Source organism: Caloenas nicobarica, chromosome 3 (assembly GCF_036013445.1).
Source record: "Caloenas nicobarica isolate bCalNic1 chromosome 3, bCalNic1.hap1, whole genome shotgun sequence".
Lineage (NCBI taxonomy): Eukaryota > Metazoa > Chordata > Aves > Columbiformes > Columbidae > Caloenas > Caloenas nicobarica.
Genome location: NC_088247.1, coordinates 91,229,093 through 91,248,966, shown reverse-complemented (window position 1 = coordinate 91,248,966; position 19,874 = coordinate 91,229,093). Strand labels below are relative to the sequence as shown.

Here is a 19,874-nt window from a genome sequence, read left to right as displayed (position 1 = left end):
CTGGCGGACCGGGGCCGACTTCCGGTTCGGCGGCGCGGAGCGGCGGGGCCGGTGCGGGGTACGGCGGGGGCCGCGGGCTCTGCGCCGGGCTGGCGGGCTGGGCGCCGCCGTGGCGAGCCGCGGGCCGGGGTGAGGGGCGGCCGCGGGCCCGGAGCTGGGCCTGGGGAGGTCGGGCGGCGGGGTTTGGGAGAGTGGCGGGCGAACTGAGTGCGGCCCCCGGGGTTGCTCCGCGCAAGTCGGGGCGCGCCGTGGGTGCCGCGCAGCGAGGGGCCGGCGGGGCCCAGGTGCAGCCACACTCGTCCCAGTTACAAACATAAATAATTTCCCCTTCACGGGTGCGTTTCTTTCTTCTTCCCCCGCTCAGGAGAAGCAGCAATGTAGCCTGTGAAGGGCCGGCGCTGTGTCCTGATGCCGCCGTGGGAGCCGCGCTGCTGGGTGAGGCGCTGAGCCGGAGCTCCCTCCACATTCGTAGTTCGCTTCATTCGGAGCATCGTCTCAGCTCCAGTTCCTGCCACTACCCAGGGCCCAGCGCTTTTCCTTGTGACAGGTTCTGCAGTATTTGGTGGCCACCTTCTGGGCTGTGAGGACGATACGCGACCTGTGTAAAAATGCTGCGATATTGGGGTGAGATTCCGGTTTCATCCAACCAGGCCAACCGCAGCTCCTTTGACTTGCTCCAGCGTGAGTTTCGCACGGTGGAAGTCCAAGATCCGCCGTTGCATCAGCCGTCCGCAAACAAGCCCCGGCCCACCACCATGCTGGACATCCCCTCCGAGCCCTGCAGCCTCACCATTCACACCATTCAGCTCATCCAGCACAACAGGCGCCTGCGTAGCCTCATTGCCATGGCCCAGGCTCAAAACCAGCAGCAAGCAGAGGGCATAAAAACTGAAGACAACGAACCTCTGCCATCTTGTCCGGCCTCTCCACCTCTCCCTGATGACCTGCTTCCTCTGGATAGCAAAACCCCCAAAATGCCATTTCAGCTGAGGCACAGTGACCCAGAGAGTGATTTCTACAGGTGTGTTGCTGTTTCTTTGGGTTAGTTCTTGGCTGAAGGAAAGCTGAGTGTTTTTAAATATATATGTAGTTATGTCAATTCCCTTAGGCAGAAGGGCCAGTTGTATGTAAAGTATAGAACAGGCTTCAAAAAGGGAAAACCTAAATTTCTTCCGTGTGGATAACATGCACATTGTTTAAAATAAATGTGCTTTTGTTGCCTGTCTATAAAATGTGGATGTGTAGTGCTGATTTGTCTTGTTAGTGCTATGCTACATGTTTGTGAATGGTTTTGCTGTCTTCAATGGTATTTTGACAAGTTTGGTTACAGAATGTGAAGTCCCTTCTATTTAGGTTACTTACAGCTAAACTTGCATTATTGTAACTGAAAATCCAGAAGACACATGACTAGGTTTTTGTCTGTTTAGTTGTAGGTTCTGAAAATATGTTTTGATAACATATTTATACGATTTTAGTGGCCAAGGACCTGTGACTGGTAACTATTACATTTTGACCTGTTTTTTGGTGTTATTCAGGCCAAAGGTGATCATGAGTAGGGGTGAAGGGAGTTCTTGTCTCTGGTACTGGCTCCACCAGCCAAGGACTGGAGAAAATGTCAAGGAAGGCTGCATTGCTTCTACCTCTGCAGCCAATCTTTGATTAAATAGTATTGCCAGCACCTCCCTGTCTACCCCTCTGATAGGTACTAAATTCACGAGGAGGTGTTGCATTTTGTGCAGGATCTCGTGATACTTTGTAGGTTCTGGGCATTTAAATTTAGGGATTAACCCTCACTACTATAACTTTTTGTTCTTAGATTAAAGGCTGTGCACCAATGAACATGATGCGGGAGAGGATAATACATTTTAGTTTTTAAAATGGGGAAAATGTGCATCAATAAAATGTAATGTAGCAGTTAAATGCCACGGAGATCTTTAATGGCCCGAGGCTGTCTAAAATGCATTTTACTGAAAGATGTTGCTTTTGGTAACAGTCTCTGAACAATAGAGCGCTTCTTTAGTCCTGTCTGTGGTGGAACACCATCATCCTTTGAGGAGGAAATGAAGTAATTGGCCGAGAGGGGTAAAGGGATATCCAGTCCTGTGAGGATTAAGTCTGATTAAGCCCTGTGACTCCTGCTCTTTCTGGCCGTGTCGTTTGTAGAACTGAGTAGCTTCAGCTTTAAGCTCAGTTTTCTGTGGCTCTGTCTCTGTTTTGGGGGCTGCTTTGTCTTTTTGTTGTCCCTTGGGAGTTTCTGGGGTGCGAGTAAGGAAATGTTATTTAGCAGTCAACCACATGGGGGAGTTTAAGGACTAGATTGCAAAAACTGGATAGACAATTTTGGAATTAAATGTTTTGTGACTGATAGAGAGTGGAATTATAATGAGCTGCAGTGTAGACTAGAATTTAATTGTGTGTTTGCTAAACTAAACACATTTATGCTTTTCCAGGAGGAAAGCTTTGAATTTGTTGTGGTATGTTTGTAACTGTTTTAAGAAACTTACATATAAGAATAGCTGCTGGTATTATAGTAGTAAAAATAAAGTTATATGATTCACTGATGCTTGTTCTTAGCGTGTAAAAACAATTTAAGGAAGACCATTCTTTCCCTTGATAAAACATGGTAGTGCTTAATTTTATGCTGCCTTCTGAAGTGCCATTGTCAGAGTTACAGTATTTGACTAAATCCATATTTTAATTCCATTTCCTTTGGCAGTAACCTGGGTCTGAGAAGCAGTGTATAGGTATATTTAGGCACAGGAAGAAAGGAAGATGAGAGGGGCCAGCCTGAATCAGACCACAAGTTTCTTTGTTATAGTCATGTCCTCTTCTGTTTCCTTGTTATTCGTTTTCATCCTTGGACCATACACCCTTATCTTTTATTTTGTTATTCCCTGGATTCATTTTGGTTTTCCTCCCCTCTGCCCCGCCCTGTACCTGTAACCCCTACCTCCTCATCCCTTTTGAGACGAGGAAGAGTCAGAACTAATTTACTGCTAGTTTTCCGTTGTTTTTGTCTTTTCAACCCTCTAAAATCTGTACTGCCAGCAGTTTTAATCACGAAGCTATTCCCCGTCTCCATTTTTCTGGACTGTTTATAAATGTGTTGAAACAAAACATGATTCTGGCACAAGACCTCGAGGGAAGACCCAGGTTCCACAGTGGAGATCTCTTATGTACTTCCTTGTTGATTGATTCAGAGGACCTTAATATGTTTGTGAAGCAGGTTTTCCATTTACAAAAGCTGTCTGGACTCTTTCTGGGTGTATCATGTTTACCCATGTGTCCTCTAATTCTCTTCTTATCATGTCTTTGAATTTCCCTGTTGCACCAGAATATACCAGGCTTCCCAGCCTGCAGTTCTTCACATCTGTTCTGAAGCTATCACAAGAAAATGTTTTCATGTTTTTTGTCTGCTGGTCCTCATAGACCAAGGCAGTTTAACGGAAGGGGTGACTCACCACAGCTATTCAACTATTTCATCCTTGAATTCCTTTAGTATTCCTGGATGAATTACCATCTGGTTCTGGTGATTTGCAGCTGTTGATGTTTCAATTCTTGGAATACACAATAAGGGATTATCATTTGGTTTTGGTGGGTATAGAAACAGAAGGTAAGCTTCAAGCATAATCGATGAAGAATGAATAAGGAACTGCAGACTCAAAAACTACCATTTGAACAGGAGGCTCTTACCATAATATGGTTGCTAGCTTTTCCTCCTCTGTTCAGCTTTCTCTGATTAGCATGAATCAGTCTTCAAACGAAACCAAACCTACTCATTATATGCCTCTTCAGATGCTTTTTCTTGTGTGTGCATGGTTGGTTTCTTAATAGGTTTCTGTGCAGTTCTCTCATTTGTGTTCCTGACCACATGGGATGTGTGCTTTGCATTGAAAGATAATCTGTGAATGAAATGGGGAGCTTGCAATGGGAAGACAGTTCATGGCAGAAGAGTTTGTAGTTAAGAAATGTCTGTACAGAAGAAGGGAAGCTTGTGTTGGTGGGATAGCAGGTTTAATGTTGGGAAGGATTTGGAGCATTGGAAATCAGAGCAGGCAGAACGTACTTGCCCTGCTTGACTAAGCACTTTGGCTTAGCCCCTAAACTGTCTGGTCTTCTGGCTTTGGCCCCTGGGACCCAATTTATTTTCCAAACAGTATTTATTACCTCTTGCCATTACCTATGGAGCAGCCTCTTGTGATACCTGTGCAGCCTTCTGTAGACATAGCAGAGACAGTTAAAAAGAACCTTGCTCAGGATGACATGGAAAGAGGCCCTTTTGCAAAAGGAAACAGCTTTCTGGTTTGAGTTTGCTGTGTTCTTCGATGCACTGACTAGTATAATCTCATTTTTCCAATGCTCTGCTTTGTTTTACTGTTTTGGGGGAAATGGCTGTGAAGCGACCTTGTTGCACCTCGTTTGGTAGAAATTCAACTCCACAATGTAATGTTTCATACAATTGATGTGTTCATAGGAAAAACAACCCCTCCCTCCATCTGCTGCTAGCTTACGCTCACCTAGGAGGGAGCAGAGCACTTCAATCTGTTACTGCAGTTGAGTGAACCTTGGCCATCAATCCTTGTACTGACTTGGCCTAAACACTTTCCCCTGAATACAGTTGGATGGGAAATGAATCATGAGATCTCCTTCCCTCCAAGAAAAACAACCTTACAGGAGAGGAGCTTGTGGTACCTTTGGGGAATGTCTTGTTGACAGAGAAGATGGGCCTTTTGTGACTTCTGAAACATTATTAATCCTGAAAATAAGACTGGTTGGTGTAAGTGGACACTTTTTTCTGTCGTGAAGTTCTGCATGTTGCAGGTTTGCTGGCAGCAGTGGGAAAAGGCTGGGCTTTGGCTCTGATGAATTCATGGCTTGGCAGGTAGGTTTCTGTCTGGAGCATCATTTACTGTTGGTGACCCATATATAAAAAAATAGATCCTGTTGGAAATACAAAATCAAAGAGCAACAAGTTGGCCAGTATTTGTGATAAATTTCATACTATATATTCTGTAGAGATGATCATCTCCAAGTCACAGGCCTAACTGCCAGTTTTGTTAATCTCTAGTGACAGAATTTTAGGGATTAAACCACTCTTGTTTACTCACAGCTGTATGACCCTGGTGATATGTTAAATGGAAGCTTTGTTTTGAATGGGAGCTGGACAGGGAGACTTTCAGGAAAGCAATAAGTGCTGCAGAGAGTGGCATTCTGCGTGATGATCATATCTGGAAGGGTGCTTTTGTGGGTACTAGGTATCTGGATGAGATTGAAGACCAAGGCTCTTTACTTATGATCATCAGGGAAAAGAAGTTGGCTGCTCCATTTTGGCAAGGCTTGACATTAGATAGCTGCTTTCAGCTTAAATGTTTCTATATGGCTGTTTCTGTTTATGTGCATTCTTATCAGTCAGTACCTGAAGGTTAAAGGAGGTGAAGAAAAAAAGATATTTTGTCATTTGTTGTCTTCCATTAACATCTACAACAATATTTCATTTTTTGCCGTCTAATTGGGCTTTTAATCATCTTCCTCTATTGTTTATTGTGGGAAACAGGAAAACAAGAGAAGAAAATGTAAGAGAAGCAAAACATAATTGCCTGACCCTACCAAGAACAAGAGGTGGGGATTTGGATTTGAGTACAGTACCTGAAATTTCTTTTCTCTCTGTCTTCAATTGATTAGATTTCAAGTTGATTATATCCTTTTCAGCATAGTGACCTAGCTGCATTTTAATGCTGGCAATTAGTTTCTTTCCCTCTAGGAGTTTAAGAGAGATATAACATTCTCTGCTGCTTCTGAGCAGTGATATGCATTGCTAAATGGTGGTTGTGCTCAACTTTACAAGTGGCTGAGTATCCTGCTTGGGCTTGCCAAATTCTGTGTCTAGTTTAAGTTTGTCCATAGTGTTTTGATTGAATGGCAGAGTGTCAGTAATGGCTCTTTATTTGTCTCTGTGTTAATAGTAGTCTGGTGTTGGGTGGTTTTGGTAGCATAAGATACTCTCAACTGATGGCTGCTGGAGAGCTGGGTATGCCCTTTATATGTGTTAAAAAAGAAGAGATTCTATTTTATAGGCATAAATTTTGATGCTTGTTTTCTGGTTGGTTTTGTTTGATGATTGTTTTCTTCTGTTGTAACCCAGTGTTGTATGAGACATATGGCTGTTTGTGAAGTTCAGAAGTCTGTTGGTAGAAGGTGGAGGGGAGACCGAGGGAGATGTGAAACCAGTGTGGGTGACACTTTGTTTATAAGGGAACTGATGATCTTTTAATTCATCTTGTCAGAGCGCCTGCTGTCTTCTTTACAAAGTAGTTACATAATTGACTAGGAATTGGGATGTGAGTCATTTTCCAGCAATGAATAACTGGGATGAATCCATGACCTGAGAGCCACATGCTGTTCTTAATATCCACTTAGAAATATCATCATCTGCAGCTCTCAATATAGTGTGATCCCTCCCTTTATTTGAATAATCAAAGTGCTGATCTGCTGTTCTTGAAAATGATTTTGGTCCTGATAGCTCGAAGTTTAACCTTCCGTGTTCCCTACCCTGAAATATTTCCTTTTTTCCCTGCTGTGTTGCAGTGGTTTTCTATGGGTCAGTCCTGAGGATCAGGAGGAGCTGAGTCTCTGTGACCCAGCACCTCAGCGAGAGTGAAGCGTACTTAATGCACTTGTTCGAGTAACAAGAGTAGTGAGAATTTTATCAAGGCATCAGTGCCGTCTGTGTACTGTTTAATCAGGTCTTGTTCCTGGCATGAATGTGTGGTGATACGCAAGTAATGTAGAGTGAGAGCGAGGCGAATCTCGGGCTGGGCTGTGGAAGAGGGCTTGATCAGAAACAAATGAAGGGTGAAATTGTTAGCTTCATTCTGCCATTGGTGCTGAATGAAGTGTAAAAAAGCATATAAATACCATACTTAGCAGAAAGGAAATTTGATTTTTTGACATCAGCATTTGAAGACCATGTTACTGATACAGGCAAATACATCACAGGCATCTAATTGAGTTGAGAAATCTGTTTACCTTTCAGAGGCCTTGCTTTATCTTATCTTCTCTTTTTTCCTGTGTGGAATTTCTATTTGTTAACTCATCTTGATGAAACATTCAATTGCCTGACTGTAAATGGATGATGTTTGACATGTCAGTTGTTCTGCCATATCCTTCATCCTCCGTGGTCTCTGCTTCCTGCTTAGCAACTTCTTCTTTGAGAAGAGAAATCTCAAACCCAAGGCTGGGAGGTGCTGCTCAACGGCAGAACCCCTCCAGGCCTGGTGTTCACTTCTTAGGTAGCATATGGGTATATTTCTGTCAGTGACTACTGGAAATGAGGGCAAGGAAGTGGTCTTTTTGGCTACAGTGTACCTTTATGAAATGTATGTGTATCCCGTTTCTTGCTTTTTATGTGTGTCTTTTGCATTATCATTTCAGATCTTGCCTATCGCAGAAGTCTTTGTGTCTTACTATTAGGTCTGTGACATCAGAGATAATAAGGAAGAGAAATGTGATTATCTGAGAGGAGAAATGATTTGCATTCAGGTTATCTAAAATGCCATTTTTGTTTGTGTTAAGGACCCATTTAATTCACATCTCCAGGAAAAAAAGGCTCTTGGGTGGGAAGGGAGTTGCTTAAGGGTTCAGAAGAATTGCATCTCACATTCGTGCATCACCCAAGGAATCTTTTGGCATTAGAAGAGAAAATGAGAATCGGCAGTGCTGATTTGGAGAGGGGGGAAGGAGGGAAAGCAGATAAACCCTTGCTCTAAGTAGTGTTCATATGTAATAGAGAAGCTGTGGAGAACCTCTAACAATCTGCTTCCCCTTTGTACATCACCTTATTATTGACAATATCTCTTCAACTGACACATTCCTTTCAGTATTCGGAGGTGTGCTATTTTTGTCTTTTCTGCTTTTTAGAGGAAAAGGGGAGCCAGTGACTGAGCTGAGTTGGTCCTCCTGCCGGCAGCTTCTCTACCAGTCAATGGCCACCATCCTGGCTCACACAGGCTTTGAGTGTGCCAATGAGAGCGTCCTGGAGACCCTGACAGACATCGCCCATGAGTACTGCTTGAAGTTCACCAAACTGCTGCGCTTTGCTGTGGATCGAGAAGCTCGACTTGGGCACACCCCTTTCCCTGATGTCATGGAGCAGGTCTTCCATGAGGTGGGCATTGGCAGTGTGCTCTCACTGCAGAAGTTCTGGCAACACCGCATTAAGGATTATCACAGCTACATGCTTCAGGTGAGAAGAGCAGTAGGGACCGGATGGCACCAATATACGTGCCCCCAGCACAATTGCTTATTCCAGTAGCAAGTCCTGGGTCTTGCTGAAGTGAAATCAAAACAGGAAGCCTCTTGAGTGTGGAGGGGAGTCATCAAGGAAAAGATAAACAGGTTTTTTTTGACTGGAAGACAGAGCCCCTTATTTGTGTCCCTGCTGAGGCTAAGAATGCTCTACTGATGGTTTGTCTGGGTTTAAGAGGAGGCATGCAGCTCCTGAATGGCCCAGACAAAACTAACAGGTAGAGGTGGAATCTCTACTGACTGATTAGCTGAATTTTGTGCTTTAATGGGGTATTTGGCTGCTTACCATTTCAGAAAACAAGTAAGCAGGTAAACAGAAATTACTTGACTGTGCAATGGTTTTGTGTTTGCTTAAGCAAAGGGTGACTTGCTTAAGTTTTAAGAGCATCGGGTAGTATTGCGCTGATCTGAGTTGTCACACAAGTGGTGCCTTCCACTCTGAAAGTGACTGTGCTTCTGTGGAAAAAGAAGAGGAATTGTTAAATTCCTTGGAATAAGAGGTGCCATATCAATGTAGGTTGTAAGAATAAAGGTTTGACTTCTCTTGGACCAGTTATTCTGTGAAATTAAACATATGCACTTCATTTGAACGGTATAAGACTGTCTGCTTGTTGTGGACTTACAGAAATGCAAAGATTTGAAGCAGGAATTTTACTCCTACTCATCAAAAACCAAGACTTGAAACAAGTAGGTAACCTGTGACCAAAGACAAAGCCTGCCATCCCTTCCTCCTTGTCACATTATCTGAGTGGCAGTTGACGCGTCTTGGAGCAGCTACCTTGTGCTCCCTTTCCCGGGGTAGGCACCCTATGGCTTACAGAGACAGTACAAATCAGAGACACCCATAAACGCACGTGGTATGTAAACTGTGTTGGACTTGAGGTTTGTGCATAAAAATGACATCATCAAGATCGGTCTTCATTAGAAACATTTTTGTTCAAAAAACCAGTTAATTTTTGTTCAAATGTTTTTGTTCGGATGTCTCCTTTTGGAATTTGGGTTTTCTGCATCATTCTGCTGATGCAGTTCACTCTTATCCTCCAGCTGGTCATTGTCTTATTTGTTCTGTTCTTCATGCGGGGCTGAGGTCCACAGTAGCCTCTGTATTTGGAAGTGTATCTAGGAAGGGGAAATACCCTTGCGGTTCTTTTTCCTTCTTGCTTCTACTATTAAAACACTTAAACTTTTCCTGAGCACAGTTGACTGACTGTTGTGATTCAGTGCTATAAACAAGCATTGGTTAGAAGCAGATGAAATCTGATTTTTTAAATTTAATTGGTTACAATGTTAAGTTTCTAGAAGTACAGGGTAGTTCTATATCTCATTCCCATGTTGGTTTCACTTCTCTGACTGGAGAAAACTTGTGCTTTTTGATGTAAATCTGACCGAGGGTACCCAGGCTTTGCCCAGCAGTGATGAATGTCTGAACTGCTTGTTTTTTAATGCTGGAATAAATTTGTTACTGGCAAATGGGGGATCATCTTATAGGTAAAACCAAAAAGTAAGACTGAGACACTGCATTTGTTTCATGCCCTGTTTAAATTTCTGGGCCTTATCATTACTCTCTGTGAAGTAAAGGTGCTGATATTTATCAAACAGATGTGTTAATGGATTAAACCTGTTACTAAAGCCCTTGTTACAGGACAGAGGTGTTCTTAAAGGCGAAAAAAAATCTTTCTTGTGTAGCTGATAACCCATTTACTTGTTCATTCAGGTCAGATGTTAATAATATTCTGGGAACAGAACGCACTGCAATGTAATCACCATGAGAATCTCTGAAGTCACTCTGACCTTTTTGGCCGCTTTTTCACCCTCGCTGATTTTTGACAGGTTAGCAAGCAGCTCTCTGAAGAGTATGAGAAGATTGTCAACCCCGAAAAGGCAGCCGAAGACACAAAGCCTGTGAAGATTAAGGAGGAACCTGTTAGTGATATTACTTTTCCCATAAGTGAGGAACTGGAAGGTGATTTGGCTTCTGGAGACCAGTCTTTGCCTGTTGGAGTCCTTGGAGCTCAAAGCGAGCGCTTCTCTGCCAACTTGGAAGTAGAAGCTTCCCCGCAGACTTCAGGTAGGGGTTTCTTGCTACTGCTGGAAACAGTGTATCAGCTGTTTCATGTGATCTGGTTTCCATTTTTAATAGCAGATCCCAATGTGAGGAAGAAGGAGAAAGGATTTTTAGGCTGTAATGAAAAGATTTGGATGAGAGACAAACCCTTTCTTGCTTTCTAAATATGAAACTAAAGAGTCAAAGGTATAAATTATGAGGATTTGTTAAATAGTTACTCCATTCGTGGACCTTGTAGAACACAAAATGCTTTATATGGTGTTTATTTTTAGGGGATCATTAGAGTTCTTGTCTTTGTTATTGGTGTGAAATAGATTGTTTTTCTACAGTGATGGCCCAAGGACTCTACTCCTGTTTTGTGAACTAGGGTATTTGCTGCAGGTGTGAGCACTGTTTTTTCCACCCCCCCCCGTCTGATGTAACAAAGACAAAAAGAACTTCTGGTTTTCTATATATGTATTTATTTTAGTTTAAAAGATACTAGAGTTTTATCTTTATTTCTATTAAGGAGACTACCGGATATTTTTTCCTTCTTTTTTTTTTTTTTTTTTTTAAACAGAGTAGTTTTGAATTCTTGGCCAGAGATTCATGTCACTGAAAAGTTGAAGGCCGTGTTCCTTGTCCGTGGAATAAATTCAAGACCCTATGCAGCTTAGGCATGGAATGAGTTGTGGAAATACTAATGATACTTGGTGCAGTCCTCCATATTCGGAAGTCACCCTGGTAGTGATAATCATTGTTTTATGAAAGCTTATCAGTGACTCGTGTGAAATGGGCTTGTGGGAGTCTCTCCTGTTCTAGCATCTTCACCCCCAAGCCTGCTGTGGTTAGCTGAGGTGGTGGAAAGTGAAATGGTGAGTGAAGTAGTGGGGTTACGGAGACTGCACTCTTTTTCTCAAAGTGTCATCGCATGATGTTGGCATTGGAGCACACTGGTGGCCAGCATGGGAGAATCTGCTTCTGCTGTGCCTTTTCTATACCTATGTGCAGGTTTTGTTCTGTGCACCATTTAGTAGTGCTATATTTCCAGGAAAATGAAGACGACATTCTTCTCAGGAAGAAAGCCAGTTTTGATTTTTGTATAGAACCTTCTGAACTCTGGAAATCCCTGCAATAATAACTGTTTCACTTAAAAATATGTTTAGAAAACAATGAAGCCTGTTCTCCTATTAACCCTAAACTAAATAGTATATGTGGTGAGGTTAGAGTATACCTCTGGGTCCTTTTTTTTTTTAGCACATTTTGCTGTATTTTTAAAAAGCACAAATCCATCTAATGTTTTTCTGGAAGCTAGTATTGTTTTCTATAGTACCTCTGAAATGTGAAGTGCTCATATTTTTGTGGGAGAGGGAACAGCAGGTTCCTCTGGCCCATCTGGGTTTGCAAGTGATTCATCTAGAAAGCTTTGTATTAGCATCTCCCACTTGAGATCCAGAGGTTAGCACGGTAGCTGTATATTAAATGCTTCTTGCCTCTCTGATACCGAATTGATGTTTTCTAATTAAGAATACAAGTGCTCTGTTCCTCCCTGAAAATCCCTCTTCACTTCACAAGGGCCTTTGGAAATCTCGTCACTGTGAGACAGCCCAGTCTAAAGCTGGGCAGGCTGGAGAGTGTAATATGATAAGGAGTGAGAAAAAGCTGCTGCAATTAGGACACCGCCACCACGAAAATACAAATGCGAGGCCCGTGGAGAGGGCAGCAAGGCTTGAGTGTCCGAGGGCAAAACTCTTGTTACAGCCTTTCGTGTTCTGCTGGTGTTTCTGCTCGTGCCTGACGTCGTGGTTGTGGACTAGCTGCTTCATTGCAGTTGGGGAAATGAAGGCAAAACTGGGGACCTTGTTCTTCCACCCAGCAAGATAACATAAGGATTAGCTCATTTGTAAAGTACTTTGAAGTTAAGGTACTTTGAAGATGAAAGGTCCTGTGTCATGCTTAAGTACTTATTAGTGACACCCTCAATGACAGGTGATAGAGCTGAAAGGAATAAGGATGAGCAATGAAGAGCAATTGATGAAAGACACAGTGAGTTTAGTGAGCATCTTTGATTATTGTGTAAACTGGAGTTGCAACTCTGTGGAACTGATAACATTTTAATGATGCGTCCATTGTTGTTGAGAAGAACACATTTACTTATAATTAGCATAAAAAGGACTTTTCATTAAGGCAACTGGACACGAGCATATGCTTTTGTTCTGGCTTGGTGTCTAACTGCTGAGCTAACGTAGGCTGTGTTACCACAAAGGCCTCCCAAACCCTGTTTTGGGCTACGCTGCTTTGGAAAAGACACCCGATTCCTTCATAAGGGAGAATTCACAGTACAAACTTGTGGTGGAAACTCGTTCTCTGTGTAACTGCTAGTAATAAGGGACTGTTGTTAGTAGTATATTGATAATAGGGAATCGTAGCAGATTTGGCTCAGTACAAGAGGGTTGGTTGTGCATTCAAACTGTAGCCAAACTCCTTGAGACACAAAGTTTGGAAAAGCTATTAAATCTGTTTTCCTAGGTATGTGGTGGGTTTGTTTTGTTTTGTTTTTTCATGTGAATTTAACCGCGCACAAGAGGGACTAGATTTAAAAGTCAGAAGATTTCAGGCTTTCTTCAGTTCTGGGCTGTTATGCCCATCTCAACAAGGGGCCCAATTAGTGTATTTTTAATAGGATTTTTGTCTCTCTTAAAACTGTAAATAAGCAGAAAGAACACAATCTATAATTACTGCTCTTGGGGAGAAAAACATTTGCTGTTATCAAGAAATACGGTTTTGTAACCTTGTAAAGAAAATCCTCAATCTGCTCAGATTGCACACTAGTCTGATTTTTTTTTTTTAATTAATAAATAAAAGAGGGTGCTGTTTCCCAGCAGGGTGTCTGTGAGGTTGGGCCAAGAGGGTTTCTTTCCATTCTGCTGAAGGCTAGGATGAGACCTGTGGGTTCTGAATCCGAGGCAGGCTGTTGGATGGCTGACTGCAGCTCTGATGTTCCTGCATTTCAGTGCTGGGAGTGGTATTTGAGACTGTTCCTCTACCCAGTCCTCTGCCATCTCACTTCGCCTCCCTTGCAGAACTACCAGAAGTCCAGTATGTCTGACAGCTTAAAGGGGGCTGCTGATGTTGCAAGGACCTCATCATCGTGAATGACTTCTGGACTGCCTCTAAGCCCTGCTTGCGCAGGGTCTAGTCCATGTTGTGCTCATTGCTGCTGAGACACTCCTTGCTTCTGGAGAGTGATGTGGACTCTTTAGGTTGTTGTTTCTCATGGAGAAAACCACCTGGAGGATTATTGTGAAAGGATAGCATCACATGTTTTAGAGTGACAATTACTGGGCTATTAAAAAAAAAAAGCCAACATTTTTTTTTTTTCCCTCACACTGGTTGGTGTGTGTTTGTTTCTGCTCCCCAGCCTAGTTCACCCGTAGCTTTGCTTTTGCTCATTCTTTACCAGTGCTGCTGTCTCTTGCATCTGTATGCCATTTGTAATTTGTCTTTTTATTCAGTTATTACTGTGTGCTTTTTCTTTCTCTAGGGGCTGAGGTGAATGCTTCACCGCTCTGGAACTTGGCACAGGTGAAAATGGAGCCACAGGAAAATGAGGAGGCCAATGTACATGGCCATGGGGTCCTTGGCAGCGATGTCTTTGAGGAACCGATGTCAGGTATGAGTGAAGCTGGCATGCCACAGAGCCCCAATGGCTCTGAGAGCAGCTATGGTTCTCATTCTCCTGACAGTCTGATGGGATCCTCACCTGTCTTTAACCAGCGTTGCAAGAAAAAACTGAAGAAGATGTGAAAATAGACAATCTTCTTATTTAATCCTGATGGTATGTAATGGACTTGAAATGAACTAAGAGAGCACTGTGATTTACAAACAGGGCTGGCCCTGGTGTATGAGGGACTTTGCATAAAATTATTATGAGACATTTGGTGTGTTGTTCACTTCCCCGCCCCTCTTTGCTGGCTTCCATACTCCATCCTGACTCATGAGATTGAAGATCACCCTATATGTTTGATGGTGTCGTGGCTTGCTTTGGCAGATTAATGAGGAAGTTACCAGTGGAAGGTATTTGTGAAGAGATTTGCTAAGTCATAGGATGATTGAATAATTTGGGTTGAAGGAACATCTTGAGGTTTCTAGTCTCTAGTCCAGCCCACTGCTTGAAGCACAGCCAGTTAAGATCAGGTTGCTCAGGGCCTTGTCCGGTTGAGTTTTGAATATCTCCAAGGATGGTGATGCCAAACCTCTTTGGGCGTTTTCCCTATTTGACTACCCTCATAGTAAGAAAAAACATGTTCTTGCATCCAGTTGGAATTTCCTGTGTTCCAACTTGTGTTCATTGCCTCTGTTCTGTCATTGTTCATCTCTAAGAAGAGTCTGACTCTGTCTAACCTGCCCATTAAGTGGTTGTATACAATGAGATCTCTCTTTAGCCTTTTTGCTTCTGAAGTCTGAAGAAACCACGGTACCCGAGCCTCCTCGTGTACATCCTGTGCTCCAGCCCCTTAACTGGCTTTGTGGCCTTCCACTGAAATTGCTGCAGTGACCTTCTTGTAAGGGGGAGCATGAAAGTGGTTGAAATCCTCCAGATATGGTCTCACAAGCGCTGAATAGAGAGAAATCATAACTTCCATCAATGTGCTGGCTACAATTGTGCTAACTGTTGCAGGTAACAAGACAGTCTTAAGTCAGGGTATTTCACTGGTTGGGGAACTGTCACTGATGATGGTAATGATGTTGTCCTCGCAAAGATGCTTTAGAGTGGCCTCACAGTGCCATCAGCCAGCTCCTTCAGTGCCTTCAGATGCATTCCTTCTGGTTCCATGGACTTAGGTATGCTCGATTGGCTCAAGTTCTTGCTAACTTGATCTTCCTCTGCTGTAGGTAACACTGCCAGTAGACTCAGTCTGCCTCAAGGCAGACATTACCAGTGAAAACAGGCAAAAAAGACGTAGAGCACATCAGCCTCAAAGTACAAAGTGCATCCTTTGTCACCAGGTTGCCTGCATTGTTGAACAGTAAATCCGTGTTTTCTTTTCTTTAATCTGTGTTTTCTTTTGCTTCCAGTTAAAAAAGCCCTTCACATTTCTTACCAGTTTCAACTCCAGCTGAGCTTTGGCTTTCTGAACTGTCCCGGCATGCTTGGGCTGCATGTCTGTATCCCTTCGGGCCAGTCCATCCTCACTTTCACCTCTGCATTGTTTGTTCTGTGTGTTTGAGCTCAGTCCAGGAGTTCCTTGATCATCTGTGCCGGCCTTCTGTCATGCCTGCTTTACTTTCTGCTTGTCAGAAAGGACTGTTGTTCTACTTTGAGAAAGCAGTCTTTGAAGATAAGGCAGCACTCTTGTGCCCCTTTGGGAGGTCAGGGCAGTCCCTTGTGAGATCCTGCTGAGGTGTTCCTTGGATAAACCAAAATATGTTGTCCTAAAGGTCTAGGACTTTGTCTTGTATGTGTTTCTCAAGAATTCCATGTCTGCTGCAGCCAAGACCTTCACATTCTCTACTAATTCTTCCTTGTTAGTAACAAGTCCAGCAGAGCTTCTCTAGTTGATTTCTTGATTATCTAGTTAGAGAAATTGATGTGGTTTTCTAGAGAGAATGAAGCAGCTTTTATTGTACTATTGGTGTAAGCCCGTGCTGGCAATGTGAACTTTTCCTTTACTCTCATTGGATTCAGTGCAGCAACTTCAGGCTGGCTGAGGTTTCCTTTTCAAAGTTGTTATTGTGACAATGTAGTCTGAAACAGAATCTATTTTACTGCTTGCTTTTATGGCTCAAGGTGACTGATAGCATTTTTTTTTTGTTCTGCACAATCCTCAGTTGATCAACTCAGTCTTTAACTTGATTCAGTGAGTATCTCTCTCAAAAAAGCTAGAATGAACATGAATCAAGAGTGAACAGCCACTTAAACTGGCCTTATACCCGTAAGCCGTTGGGATGTTTGAAGGAGATTTACCAAACCTCCCATTTGTCCTTACAATTGCAAGTTTATCTTTTGAAAGAATGAGCTCCAGACATAGTATTTTTGTTTCGGTATAACATGCCTAGCCTTAATTCTTTGTTCCTAACTGTATTTTTCTTCTACTTCATAGAAGTGGAAGCCAAATATAAAATTCCTCAATGTCTAATAAGAATGTGTGACCATAGGCTTTTATGGACATTGGACCTAAAAATGACCATCACAGTTTTAAAAGTTTCTCCTGGGGGAGTAAATTCTAGGTATTTGAAGCCTAGTTAGTAGTTGAACAGTGGACCTGTGTATAAGGAAATCATTATTTTGATTCTCTCTGAGTTACCATTAGGCATGCTGCAATGTCTCGGTTTTCTCAGCTGTAAAAAACAGAATAGTTGTGTTTGCCTCTTAGAAGTGCGTTTGAGTTTTAGTTACTATTCAAAATAGGCACTGTGATCCTTCAGAAAGTTTTGTGAGAATTGCGAACTTTTCTTCCATTTGCGTAGGACTGTTGCTGGAGAATCCTTAGAATGGCCACTGAAATGTTACTGACCTATATGATACTGGTCTTAAGCTATACTGTTAATCATGAAGAAATACAGCACAGTTGTGCTGTTCGGCTGCCCAGATAATAGGAAGGCATTTGGGGTGGTATCTTCTCAATCAGCTTTAGATGTCTGCAGCTGAATTTATTCCTCTGTGCCCCATTTGCAGCTGAAGAGAAATAGTAATTCTTAGGTCACCGTTCTTCTGGCCTTGAAGTAGAAGTATAAAGCCTGCCAGATGAATGGCATTTTTAGAAATGTCTGTTTTTCCTTTGTGTGCCCGTAAAGTGGGTTCAACTTGGCTACCTCAGCTGAAGGCTCCCACGCCATCAATGTCTGAGTTAAGTGACCTGAGTTTAGCTGTTCCTATCTGGGAATCAGAGGAGGCTTCTTCCTGCTGGGCCGGTGCTTTTCCTCTCCTACACATTTTGTAGAACTTGCCGTTGAAGTGGTAGTACTGGGCTAAAAGCAGACTGCCTGTCTTAACTGAAACTAGCGGATCCAGTGCTCTCCACAACACACAGAATGCGCTGGGCTGGGTCCTCAAGACTCATCTTGATTTGGCCGTCGTGTCTTTGGTGCTGTGTGAGAACACCTGTCATTGGGCCTTTCTCCATAGATGCTTTGCCAAACTGTTATAATAAAGTATTATTGAGGCTGGGGCAACTGCATAAAGTCCCTGGCACTGTTTTCAGGAGCTAGAAGACAGAGTGGCTGCTGCCAGCATCGCTTGCTCATTTGCAGGATTTCAAGTGAGCTAAAAATGAAAATGTGCTGTTCTCCAGGGCTTTGGTTAAACCTCCTAAGCATCAGTCTTAAGTGCTTTCTTTATGTTGCTCATGTACAGATGTTCTGTCTTACTTTTCATTGTGGTTTTTTTTTTTTATTTCACATCCTTTTTCCACACCCATTTCACCCTGTAACACACTCTGCAACAAGCCAAGCCTGAGTGCTTCGAGTATATTTAAATACAGTGGAAATTCACCCTCCATTGATTCAGCTGTGTCGTTGCAGTGTAAGAGGGAGGTGTTACTGATTCTCTTTGGGATGCATGTTTATGCAGAGATGAGAAATACTTCAGCACCACTTGTACATTTAAAAATGATGGTGGAGTAAAATCTGTACCTCCTGTTCTCCTCATTATGATAAGTGTTGCTTCTGACATTTATGTGCTTGACGTTTCCTTTTATGCATGTGGAAACTTCAGTTTCTGGGTGAGCTCTTCCCACCTGAACATTTACTGTCCTTAGATTTACAGTGATGTTCATCATGCATGAAATAGTGAAATTTCAGATCTAGCTCACAAAGTCAGATATAGACAATATGCTTTTTTGATGAATAGAGTAAAATTTTGCTAGGTGTTGATGCAACCAGTGAAGAGTTCATTGACCGTGTAATCCCCAAATTTCAAGCCACAGTTAGATTATGCAGTGGGCTGGGATGAAGCTGAGCTCTTGCAGTTGTAGTTTTTTGCTGGTCGCTGGTAAAGTGCTCTGCCAACCCACCTCCTTCAGTAGCGTACAGTTTTGTTGGTTCTTTCTTCTTTCTCTCTTCTTTTCCCAAAGGTAGGTGGTTGGCAAATTGGAATATTATTGATCACATCCATATCCAGCAGCACTGATGTCTTTAGTGATTTATTTTGCCCTGATTGAAATTGGTGGAAACTTTGATACCAGTTTGGAGAGCAAGATCTGTGAATTACTTGGCTTTTGAAGTGTTTCGCATGGAAATCATGCAGGATTGTAGTTGAGAGAGTGCTGTGTATCATATTCCTTTTCCCCTCTAGCAATACCTTTTTATTCCTTTTGAAGAGTTTTGCCTGATATCCAACAAAGTTCACTATGTAAATGGCAGTGTAACAACTTGAGTATATAGTTGTATGTCAGGCTGTGCTACCTAGGGATTTAATTCTAAGACCATCCATACTAATTTGAATATGCATAATACTGTGCAGAAAAGGAGATATTTCTTGCATAGAAATGTACACTTGAAAAAGAAAAAAGGAAAATAAGATTAAGTAGGGTGAGGCCAATCTGGTTATGTACTCAATTCTGAGACTAATGCACATGTTATGTGTGAAGGATGTTTTACTTAAAATGTTTTTGTACATGCATGTGAATGAAATATGTAACTTTGCTTGTGTTTATATGGAACAAAATTGCTTGGAAATGTTTCAGTTGTGGGTTGTTTTTTTTTTCTTGTTCTCCTGGAGAGAGTTTGTTTATAATTTCTAAGAAAATTTTAAAAAAAATCAGAAATAAAAATCCTAAAGGTGTTGTGTGGATTCTTTTCTTTTCTTTGTTCTGCAGAATGGTGCTGTGAACACAAAGGCCAGTCTTGGGTTTCTGTCCACCTTTAAGTGAGATCTGGAGCTGACCTTTTGCAGGCCTGAATAAAGTACTGAGGTCACAACTAGGGCAACAAGAGATGTTATTCCAGGATGTGGCCACAGAAAATGTAAAGCTTATTTTTCACAGGTGCCAGTGTGCCTCAGAAGTGATATTAGTACCACAGTGCTAGTATTGGTATTCATCTGGCATAAACAGGTTGCTATTTCTGAAGCGACGACTTATATTTACTTCTACTACTTAAATTACCAGACTACCTAGGAGCCCTGCTCCAAGCCTTGAGCTTTGCTCTTTCATGTGCTGGTCTCTTTCTTCTACACACTGCTTTTTTCTTGGGGACTACTTTAGACTGCGGTGGATGAAGCACAGTGCTCTGCCTGTCCTAGTAGAGCTGGGCGAGGATGTTCAGTGGGGGAATGCTGCTTCCTTGCACTGGCTCATGGGCTCTTCTCTGCCCTGACTTTTGTCCCTTTTTGCTGTGGATGTGGCTGGGTCACTGATCCATGGGGCCGGGTCGGCTGTGGCCGCATGCTGCTGATGGGGGGATGCTGCAGCCCAAAGAGGGCTGCTTGCAGCTGCAACAACAACCTCCTCCCTCCCCCCAAAAAAACCCCAAACCATGTAATTTTTGCTGTGTCTTTTATGTTGGAGATTAGAGTCGCCTCTTT

General features: G+C 42.6%; 1 protein-coding gene across 1 annotated transcript; it reads left to right on the top strand.

The window, feature by feature from the left end:
- Window positions 1–29: 29 nt before the first annotated feature.
- On the top strand, window positions 30–19,067 carry SUPT7L (SPT7 like, STAGA complex subunit gamma). Its single transcript, XM_065632620.1, has 5 exons — window positions 30–58; window positions 365–1,021; window positions 7,918–8,242; window positions 10,135–10,372; window positions 13,893–19,067. Exons 2-5 carry the CDS (start codon window positions 609–611, stop codon window positions 14,153–14,155), a joined length of 1,239 nt encoding a protein of 412 aa, XP_065488692.1. The 5' UTR covers window positions 30–58; window positions 365–608; the 3' UTR covers window positions 14,156–19,067.
- Window positions 19,068–19,874: the final 807 nt, after the last annotated feature.

Excerpts from the sequence above, each read along its gene's own strand:
- SUPT7L (XM_065632620.1), top strand. The coding sequence starts at position 609 with ATGCTGCGATATTGGGGTGAGATTCCGGTTTCATCCAACCAGGCCAAC. Across the intron at positions 1,022-7,917 it reads CCAGAGAGTGATTTCTACAG|AGGAAAAGGGGAGCCAGTGA; the intron begins GTGTGTTGCTGT and ends TCTGCTTTTTAG. Across the intron at positions 8,243-10,134 it reads ATCACAGCTACATGCTTCAG|GTTAGCAAGCAGCTCTCTGA; the intron begins GTGAGAAGAGCA and ends GATTTTTGACAG.